This window comes from Stigmatopora nigra, chromosome 16 (assembly GCF_051989575.1).
Source record: "Stigmatopora nigra isolate UIUO_SnigA chromosome 16, RoL_Snig_1.1, whole genome shotgun sequence".
In the NCBI taxonomy this organism is placed as follows: domain Eukaryota; kingdom Metazoa; phylum Chordata; class Actinopteri; order Syngnathiformes; family Syngnathidae; genus Stigmatopora; species Stigmatopora nigra.
Window position 1 is genome coordinate 9,713,448 of NC_135523.1, and position 11,557 is coordinate 9,725,004.

The 11,557-nt window shown below is 38.6% G+C and overlaps 1 protein-coding gene across 1 annotated transcript; it reads right to left on the reverse strand.

Annotated features, from left to right (window-relative positions):
* Positions 1–729: 729 nt before the first annotated feature.
* Positions 730–10,953, reverse strand: plcxd2 (phosphatidylinositol-specific phospholipase C, X domain containing 2). Its single transcript, XM_077735840.1, has 8 exons — positions 10,615–10,953; positions 8,245–8,381; positions 8,054–8,173; positions 6,776–6,829; positions 6,515–6,670; positions 4,471–4,581; positions 3,442–3,572; positions 730–1,466 (listed from the first exon to the last, which is right to left on the reverse strand). Exons 1-8 carry the CDS (start codon positions 10,715–10,717, stop codon positions 1,307–1,309), a joined length of 972 nt encoding a protein of 323 aa, XP_077591966.1. The 5' UTR covers positions 10,718–10,953; the 3' UTR covers positions 730–1,306.
* Between the last annotated feature and the right edge of the window lie 604 nt (positions 10,954–11,557).

Sequence of the window (11,557 nt, forward strand, 5' to 3'; positions counted from 1 at the left end):
ATATATATATATATATATATATATATATATATATATATATATATATATATATATATATATATATATATATATATATATATATATATAAATATATATATATATATATAAATATATATATATACATACATACATATATATATATATATATATATATATATATATATATATATATATATATATATATATATATATATATATATATATATATATATATATATATATATATATATACATACATATATATATATATATATATATATATATATATATATATAACATACATATATATATATATATATATATATATATATATATATATATATATATATATATATATATATATATATATATATATATATATATATATATATATATATATATATATATATATATATATATATATATATATATATATATATATATATATAAATATATATATATATATATATATATATATATATATATATATATATATATATATATATATATATATATATATATATATATATATATATATATATATATATATATATATATATATATATATATATATATATATATATATATATATATATATATATATATATATATATATATATATATATATATATATATATATATATATATATATATATATATATATATATATATATATATATATATATATATATATATATATATATATATATATATATATATATATATATATATTCTATTTTAAAATTAGCTGTTTAACTTTTTTTAAGCAGGCAATGGAGAAGTGGAATGGAGTGGTCTCACTTTAATTATTTAAGGCAGGTATCTTTAGAAAATATCAAGGACATAGAAATCAAATAGCAAAATCAAACCTGTCATGAAAGACATGGGATAATGAGGAACCTGGCATGGAAACGTGGCATGGTACAGACAAAGCAGACGAACCCACAAAGACTAACAAACACACAGGGTTTAAATAAAAAGACAAGGGCTGTTTATCCACGAGCAGCTGGTCACGAGAGGAAGGGAAGCCCGGAGGGACACAGGAGACGAAAAGCACACACACACATACACACACACACACACACCTCCACCCAAAACCCTAACAAGACATGACAGGTGGCTTGTCTAAATTAAATTTCCCTTTCACCTAAAAAAAACTGTTTACTTATCAGACAGAATTTTAGCCGTAGGATAAATATAGTAGAAATTGGTTAAATTTGCAACTAGAGAATGGCAAAATAAGACAGTGAAGGCTGTCTTCCAAGAACAATAACAGCACTCAATCAATAGACAATAGCCACTTGGGGTATCCGCCGAAACACCTTTGTCATCTGGCTTTGCATTCGTGGTCAGATAACAATAAGTTGTTGAGTCTGATGACAATGTTGGCAAAGTCAGTGAGTTCCACAAAGTCAGAAGTTATAATGTTGATGCCATCCAAGCCAGGTTTCTGGAGCCTTACCCAGGACATGATGGCTGGGAGATTTCTGGTTGGTAAAAAGATGAAACAGATCAAACCAAACAAAACTGAGCACATGGTATTAAAGATCAGAGGTACACAGAAAGACAGAAAAACATCAACAAACCACTGAAGCACCTGCAGCACTGAAATATAAAATAATAATGCATGCTTAACTGGACTTTTGCTCATGTTCATATATATATATATATATATATATATATATATATATATATATATATATATATATATATATATATATATATATATATATATATATATATATATATATATATATATATATATATATATATATATATATATATATATATATATATATATATATATATATATATATATATATATATATATATATATATATATATATATATATATATATATATATATATATATATATATATATATATATATATATATATATATATATATATATATATATATATATATATATCTGCTGTTACGAAACACTTTGATATGCAAATGACTGTTCCAATATATAAAAACAAGATCCAAGTAACAAAATCCCCCAAATCGTAAATGCATTTCCTTTTTTTATTTCTCCTGGTTGATATTCCACTGGTCTTCTATTAGATTCTAATAGAAGACCAGTGGAATATCAACAGGACCTGCATCTTCATTTTAGACATACCAATTAAATATATAACTTCGTGACAGCAAGCAGCAGTCAAAGGAGAGTTGTGAGCTTCTAATTAGAAGCTCACAACTCTCCTTTGACTGCTGCTTGCTGTCACGAAGTTATATATTTAATTGGTATGTCTAAAATGAAGATGCAGGTCCTGTTATCCACTGTAACATAACAAATGGTGTGCAGTTGATTAATATTGCAAGGCAATAGAGGCCAGCTCTTCAAGCATTGTCACACTTTCGAAGCGATTCCTTGGAATGGTCTTTCTGTACTGATCGATGAGATGAGAGACTTTTACTTTTATGACTTTCTATTTAATGTTTCATTGTTTTGAATTCAAGGAAAGTTGTTTAGATGTGTGTTTATGTGAAAGGGTTAGGGTTAGGGTTAGGGTTAGGGTTAGGGTTAGGGTTAGGGTTTGTGTGTAAACATTAGTTTTTGCATGCTTGTTATTAATTTTAATACATTAATAAATATTTTTTCTAATTTTTGTGTGTTTTTCAAAATTGGAAGACTTTAGTCCTTTTTAGAGGGTTTAGTATGTAGTTTTTTTAGGACCCTGAAAGGAATTAAGTAATTTGTATATAAAATATTGCTCTACTTGTGAAAAATTCAAGTTATGAAACAAGATCTGGAACCAATTAATTTCTTAAGTAGAGGTACGACTGTATTTGTTTTTGGGTCCAAGATAACTCAACATTTTGATTTACCGACCCCTGATATCGATGAATGAAAACCATCACCACCAAAATATGTCATTCGTATGCAGGAGCATATACCTACAAACCAGGGTGGCTGCATGCTAGACGCCCTTTCCTCTCAAATACTTGGCAGACTGAACAAAAGCAGGAAGTCAGCATGTTTGTCTAAAGGTGATAAATAATCCTGTTTTTTCAGAGGCCAAATTAGGCTCTGGTGTCTCACCACACCATTCTTTAAAAACTTTTATTTCTCAAGAGTATTCAGCTTTTCCTTAAGAATCTGAACATAAGAGGCATGGCATTTTTTACATTTATTTCAAGCACAGCTAATTGGCTGTGCAGTTCAAAGAATGAACAATGTTGTGACTATTTCAGACAACTCAGTCCAAGTTAATAGAAAGTTCACTGTCAGAAGAAATGAATCCGTAGTAATGTAAATTGAATTCGGAGAATTATCTAAGAGGTTCTGATGTTGATAGGATATAGGAGAAGAACACCACATGGTGTCACATAGAACTACGAGACATTTCAGTCTAACAAATTGCTGTACTGCCCTCGATTGAATACAGAATAAACCTAACTCAAATAATAAAATTCCTGGCTAACAACATAACATTCAATATGACTCTCTTTACCTTTCCACCAAATAACTCCGTAGTCCCCACACCAATCCCCTTGCCACAGTATTCACTCCAGGTGTGAGGATGGCTTGGGACACGTGGAATGATCCCTTCTTGGCCTTTTGCTTTAGGGTGGTTTCCAGGAACTAAGAGGCAAAATGTTTGTCATCCATCCATTTTACTATTGTCACAGGAGTCAGACAACAATAGGCGGTATTGGGGGCAGGGGATGATTCATCTTTTTATCCTTTGTCATCCAATTGCAGGGCACAAGGAGATGAACAACTATTCACGTTCATGCCAGTGTTAACCAGCAAACCGTGCATACTTTTGGGAAGTGGGAAAAAAACGAAGTTCCTGGAGAAAAGCTACGGGGGTAAGGGAGAACATAATTCCACACCTCCCGGGAATTAAACCGTCAATCTCACTACTGTGAAGTGGACGTATTAACCACTCTTTTACTATGCTGTGTTTATTAATGAAAATTAAACTTTAGCAGCCGCCTAGATCGATTCTCGCTGATGGCGAAATGGTTGTGAATGCGAATAGTCGTCTGTATGCCCTACGGCTATCTAGCGACCAGTCTAGGGTCTGGCTTCCCTTTTGCCCAATGTCAGTGATGAGTGTATGTCTCTAAACTGGTGAGACATTTTTGAGAGCTGATCAGTCATAACTCAGTTTGAACTTATTTTTGTGTGTGCTAATATTATGTCTTGTGTGTTGTTGGCATATGAGGTTTCCATATTTCATATGGTAAATCAGTGGTCCCCAACCTTTTTCTCACCACGAACCGGTAAAGGTCTTTCTATTTTCTCGCGGAGTGGCTAATGTGGCAGGCAACAACTTAAAATGTCAAGATTTTTTACAGTGACGGACCAGCACTAGGTAGCTCGTGGACTGGTACCGGTCCGCGGACCTGTGGTTGGGGACCATTGTGGTGAATGGCAAGTCTAGAGTATAGTCTGCCTTTTACCCCAACTCAGTTGTGAAAGGCTCCAACAAAGGTGAGGTTGAAAATGATTGATAGAACATTGAAATACTGACCTGGATGAGCTTGCCGGGTTCAGTAGTGTTTGCCCATGGTGCTGGGATCTTGCTGCCAGGCCACATGGCAGGGACACCTACACCTGATGGATGGTGGTAAAAAACTATCACCTGCGGGGTGAGAGGTTTAAAACTAAGTCTTTATATCACAGAGGATGACATTTTATTTCAAATGATCAATTAGATAGGTTAGTGGTTAGTGCATCGGCCTCACAGCACTGGAGTTCTGGGTTCATATCTAGGTCGGTCCACCTGTGTGGAGTTTGCATGTTCTCCTGTGTGGGTATACTCTGGGTACTCCAGTTTCCTACCACATTCCAAAAACATGGAATTGGACCTTCTAAATTGCCCCGAGGTATGGGTGTGAGTGTGCATGGTTGTAGGTCTCCTTGTGCCCTGCGATCGGCTGGCCACCAATTCAGGGTGTCCTCCGCCTCTGGCCCAAAGTCAGCTGGGATAGGCTCCAGCACCCCCCGCAACCCTTCTAAGGATGAAGCGGTTCAGTAAATGAGATAAGATGAGATGATTAATTAGCTAAGAATGCAATGTTGTACTGAATATGATCCAACAAATGAGTGTGACATTAATTAAACCAATATCCTGTATATTTTCTTTTTTTTCTTATTTACACCTAAAAATAGTGGTTATATTATAAATTCGGTTTAACCATGTAAATATTTATCATTATATGTTGACAATTGAGATCTATTATTTGTATTGGCAGCTGGTGGCTTTTATAGATATTGATTGAATTTATATATTCCTGTGTATATGGTAATTTCATAAAAAATCTCACTTGATGGTGTAGTTAGTTGTTCTCTCGACTGACTTTGGTGCGGGCAAGTGTGGGACTGATTCCTACCTGTCTGTCTCTCTGTTGTCCTTCAGCTGACGGATGACCAGTCTAGAGCAGCGGCCCAAAACCTATTTCTCACCGCAGACTGGTAAAGCTCTGTCTATTTTCTCTTGAACTGGTAAAGCTCTTTCTATTTGGACGACTTAAGACAAAATTAGGTGGGTGTGGGGTAGGTGCACGGACGATGTCCACGACATCATCTCATTTTCTGATCAGCTTTATCCTCATTAAGGTTGTGAGTGGTGCTGGACGCTATCCCAGCTGACTCCGGGCCAGAGAGACAGAGGACACCGTTGGCCAGCCGATCACAAGGCACAAGGAAACGTACAACCCTCTACACTCACACCCACATCCAATCAGTCTACCATGCATGTTTTTTGAATGTGGGAGGAAAGGGGAGGAACCCCACACAGGCCCGGGGAGAAAATACAAACTCCACACAGGTGGATGTGACCTGGATTTGAGAGCAGGACCCCAAAGCTGTGAGGCCGAAGCACTAAACACTTGCGTCACCGGGCAACAGTGATTATTTATTCAGATTTTAACAACTTCTGTTATTTCAAGTAGAATGGTGAGATTGAAAATGTTACTATTTATTACTCTGATGGACCAGCAACAGGTGGAGCGGTGCCGGTCCACAGACAATTTTTTCGGGACTTTTGGTCTAGAATGTACTCTGCCTTCAGCTCCGAGTCAGCTAAGATAGGTTCCAGCAACTCTTAATGCCGTACGAATAATGAATTAACCAAAACAGAGAGAATACTGCTCTCTGCTGTTGAGCATAGCACATAACCTTCCTTTCCTTCTTGCCAACTAATCCAGACACAGATTAGGGTCAGGAGTCAAGACTTTTTCATTCATTCATTTTCTGGACCGCTTAGACTTGCTGGGTGTGATAGAACCTATCCCAGCTAACCAGAGGCGGGAGCTGGGGGACATGTTGAATTGGTTGCCAGCCAATCGGAACCAGACAACAATTGAAGTTTTTACTCATACCTGTTCAAACCCATGAATTCTTTAAAATGTGGGAGGAAACCGAAGTACCCAAATAAAATACAGGCAAACTCCATACAGAAAGGTCTGAAAACCATCAGGGATTGAACCCTTCATCTCAGAACTGTGACGTGGGAATGCTACGATACTGGATTTAAAAACAAATGCTACATGCTAATATAGTGATGACCTGACCTGGTATTTGTGTTTCCAGAGGTAGTCCAACGTGATGGCCTCGACTTCACAGTTTTTACAGAGCTTGTTGCCAAACATTTCTTGAAGCATCTTAATGAGGTATTTGTGGTGCTCTGAGCTCATCTTATAGTAGTGATTAAAGTCCAAGAAGATCACCTGTTTTAACATCAGTTGGTTTACATTTTCAGATGGCACTAAAAAATATAGTACATAATAGGCCTATGGTAAATTGAAAAAAATAAACACAAGTATAGACTTTACCTCTTTCTGGTGCTCACACAGGAAGGAGTTAATTTCTCTGAGCCCATCTCTCACCTATTAGCAGGGAGGAAAGTCTTTATTACATTCATTCATGCATCTTCCATACCACCCATCCTCAAAAAGGGTTGCAGGGGTTGCTGGAGCCTAACCCAGCCGACTTCGGGTGAAAGGAACACTTTACACCCTAGATCGATTACCATACAGTCATAAGGTACACAGAGAGACCAACGACCATCCGCACTCACAATCAAACTACAACCAGCGGGACTTGAGCCCACACCTGCCCGCAACTCAGTCCGCTGATTGAACCTCTACTCCTTGAGGCATTTTTTATTACATATATACTGCAAAATAGTTTTGGCATAATTCCATCCTGTCGACAACTTCAGATGAGCTTTCTATTTTGATGGTGATAATATGCACATATTAGTTTGGGCTTAATTGGGCCTTTCAAATAGGAGGACCAGACTAGTGCAGACGAATTAACATGACTAGACATGTCACTTTGTCTGCACACACTCCATTAAACCCTGCCTTCATCTCCAGCCAACACGTTGCCAGGAATGATAATGATGATTGTGAACAAGAGTTCCAAAGAACATTCATTCATTCATCCTCCTCAAAAGCCTTTATGATTTGATTAATTCCAACGTTTTGTTGTAAACGTTATCACTTAGATTCATGGAAAAAGGTAATATATATAACAATTGAGTTAAGTGGTATTTCAAATTCAGGTAATCTAAATTTCTGTGGAGTTGGCATTTTCTCCTGCGCCTGTGTAGGTTTCCTCTGGAAACTCAGACTTCTCCCACATTTCAAAAACATGCATGGTATTCTACTTGGACACTAAATTGCTCCTAAATATGGGTGTGAGTGTGCATGGTTGTCCGTCTCCTTGTGCCTTGCGATCGGGTGCCCACCGATTCAAGGTGTCTCCCGCCTCTGGCCTGGAGTCAGCTGGGATAGGCTCCAGCACCCCCTATGATTGTATTAATGATAAAGCGGTTTAGAAAATCAGACGAGATGAGAGAAGTCTAATAAAACAGAACTTTACTGGATGAATGCAGTGCATTTATAAAAAAAAAGATCACTTGAATATTTAATTTGGTCAATCTTTTGCGTACCACTTGAGTAAACCTGTGTGTGTGCCAGTGGTGGTAATATTTCCACACTTTGAGAACCATGACTCTAGCCCTTATTCTGGGATATATGCAATTACAAAGCAGGAATATTCATTTATGTTTTCTATATCCACTTATTTCCCTCTAATTCGCCTACCTTGTGTCCAAACAGGCCATGGATAAAAAATATCTCAAGCCCAGGCTCGCCTGGTTTAGATGAAACTCTGAGATCAAAGTAACGAATACCTGCATCCAGTTGCTCCTTAAAAGTCAGGTTCTGTGGAAACAGACACACTGATTTAAATCCCTCCACAATTTCAGTGAATTCCAACATAAATCTATGTGTACCTGGGTCATGGACCACTTCACCATGACTTTCTTGGCTAAGACGCTAAACATGGTGGCCAAGTACTTGACATAGACCTTTTGATCAGGACCTACAGGAGCATGTACATCTACCCAATATGTGAAAGAGTCATGAGACCCTGAAAAAAAGATGAAGAAAATATGAATACAGTAATACCTTGACATACGAGTGTCATGACATATGAGAAATTTGAGATACGAGGAAAATTCAGCGTACATTTTTTACCTTGAGGTACGAAACAAATTTGAGATACGAGAATACAATATGGTTCCCGATGCGGGTGCCAATTGGCCAAATTTGCGAGATGCTGCTAATAAGAGCAGCATTGCTCTGTCTTTCTCGCAACATCTCCCTCGCGAAATGATATCTACGAGCACCAGCCGAACAGGTTGCATTTTTGCATTAATCAGTGCAAAATTAACAATGGACACTCTGCGATACTATCTGTCTGTACTGAATAATGTCACATATTGAATAACATAACACCTAGATAGGTATTTGTTACTTTGTGAGTGGATGGTGAATTAGAACAACTCATCTGGCTCCTCTCGATTCGGAGGAGCAGTGGCTCTACTCTGAACCCATCCCGGATGACCAAGCTTCTCACCTTATCTCTAAGAGAGAGTCCGGACGTCCTGCGGAAGAAACTCATTTCAGCTGCCTGAATCCAGGATCTTATTCTTTCGGTCATGACCCACAGCTCGTGACTATAAATGAGGGTGGGAACATCGTTTGACCGATAAATATAGAGCCTCTCCTTTTGGCTCAGCTCCTTCTTCACCACGACGGACTGGTGCAGAGTCCGCATCTCTGATGACGCTGCACCTATAGCCTGTTGATCTCATGTTCCATTCTTTCCTCACTTGTTAACAAGACCCCAAGATACCACCGGGGAAGGACCTGATCCCTGGGAATTGAAAATCCTTCTGACAGGGGACTCCGCCAGGGATTCCCAGCAGACCCTCATGATTTGTTTGTGTCTACTGGGCTGGACGGGCACCTGCCCCCACCATCAGAGCCAACTCAGTTGATCAGTTGACAGCTCTGGCCCTCTCTTTACCCGAGTGTCCAAGACATGCGGTCGTGGGTCCGATGACACGACTACAAAGTCGATCATCAAACTGCACCCTAGGATGTCCTGGGGCCAAATGTACACATGGACATCCTTATGCTTGAACATCATGTTCATTATTCTCAATCCACAACGAGCGCAGAAATCCAACAATAGAACTCAAGTCAGGTTCCGATCTCGGGGGCGGTTCTTCCCAATCACTCCCCTCCACGTCTAACTGTCATTGCCCACATGAGCATTGAACTGTCCCCGCAAAATGAGGGAGTCCCCTGAAGGAGGACTCTCCAGCACCCCTTACAAGGACTCCAAAAAGGGTGGGTACTCTGAACTGCTGTCTGGGGCATGCACACAAACAACAGTCAGGTCCCTTCCCACTACCCAAAGACAAAGGGATGCTACCCTCTCGTCCACCGGGGTAAACCCCAACATACAAGCGCCTAGCCAGGGGGCAATGAGTATGCCCACACCCACTTGGCACCTCTCACCGTGAGCAACTCCAAAGTGGGAGAGTGTCCAACCCCCCATCGAGAGGAGTGGTCCCGGAATCCAAGCTGTGCTTACAGATTAGCACAACTACGTCAAGATGGAATTTCTCAACCTCACGCACTAGGTTCTTTCCCAACCAGAGGGGTGACATTCCACGTTCAAGAGCCAGTTTCAGCAGCTCACAATTGGACCACAAGTGTCCCTCCTTTGGCTGCCGCCCAACCATCAACGCAACCGACCTCTCTGGCTCCACTCACAGGCGGTGACCCCAGGTGAAGGGGAACCCGCTCATTATTTCAGGCTCTGCCCGGTCAGGCCCCATCGGGCCACCAGGCACTCGCTATCGCACCCATCCTCCAGGCCTGGCACCAGAGTGGAGCCCTTGTGAATCACGTCTAGGCAAAGGAACATGCCATTCAATGTTTTTTTTCTCATCAAAAGAGGTCTTCTGAGCCATTCTTTGTCTGGTCCCTCACCTCAGACCAGCTTGCCATGGGTGACCCTACCAGGGGCACAAGGCCCCAGAAAAAATAGCTACAAGGATCACTAGGACACATAAAACCCATCACCACGATAAAGTGATAACTCATCGGGTTCTTTTCTTTCTGTTGGAATAGACATGGCAAATGTGTTATCTGTGCCTTTAAGGACACTTGGCCAATAGGCAAATTATATTCTCCTATAAAAAAAATAAGAACCATATATGTGTTTTTATTGAAAGAATAAGTCATCACTGCAGTATACTGAATTTTAGTAGCCATTAGAGATCTGGGATAATGCAGAAAAAGCTCACCTGGAATCGCAAGATGTTTAAGGGGCATGACACTGAGTCTAGGTGGCAGGGAACCCATCCAGTCAGCATTGACATTCCCGATCCCAGCAGGTCGAGTCTTCATGTCCGTCACTTTCCCAGTCAAACAACAAAAACAGTCCCTTCAGGAAAGGGCTCTACGATAGTGGTGTAATCTGGGTAATGGATTCCCTCCGACTCTCCGGAATTTAAAAGCAGTGAAGATCATCTTGGAATATTATCCAAATTTGTATACACCAAAACTCTATTTTCTCTTGAGAGGAAAGTGACTCAAGTTCCGTTTATGCTAGACCATGCATTCGTTAGATGTGATGAGCAGTAACGACCTTAGTAATCCTCTTAGAAAGACATTCCACTCATTATCCAGCCAGCTAATACTTATCCCAGGAGGTAAAGACCACCCTTAGGCAGGAGAACACGTGTGCATAGATATAGCCTGTTTTCTTTTCTCTATTCTTTGTTGAAAATAATACAAACATGTATAGACAAGTCACATTTCTATTTGGCATAATCACAATATTATCTCATAGGAGCTTTTGGCAATTAAGAACTGGGGTAGTAAAATAATTACAATTATATTGTGTTGCGTAAACCTCTCTGACTATGTGTGCTTTTTTTGGTTTCTTATATTTGTTTAAAAGGTGATTCATAAAAGCTACAGGTTCGATTAATAATGGCAATTTATTGCAAATTTCACTTTGTGGGTGTTATCATACAGATAGGAATAAATAACAGAAAATATGTTTTCAATTGGCATTAATTGGCAAGGTTTCTATCACATTTTGAAAAGCATTTTCACTTGCATATAAGTCTATTTTTAAATCTGTGATAATATACATTTTCTAGTTGAGAAACAGTGGGCGTCTTTGTATTGTGTTTTTATTCTATTTTTTAAATTTTAATTCAGCGGCTCAACTGATTTCTA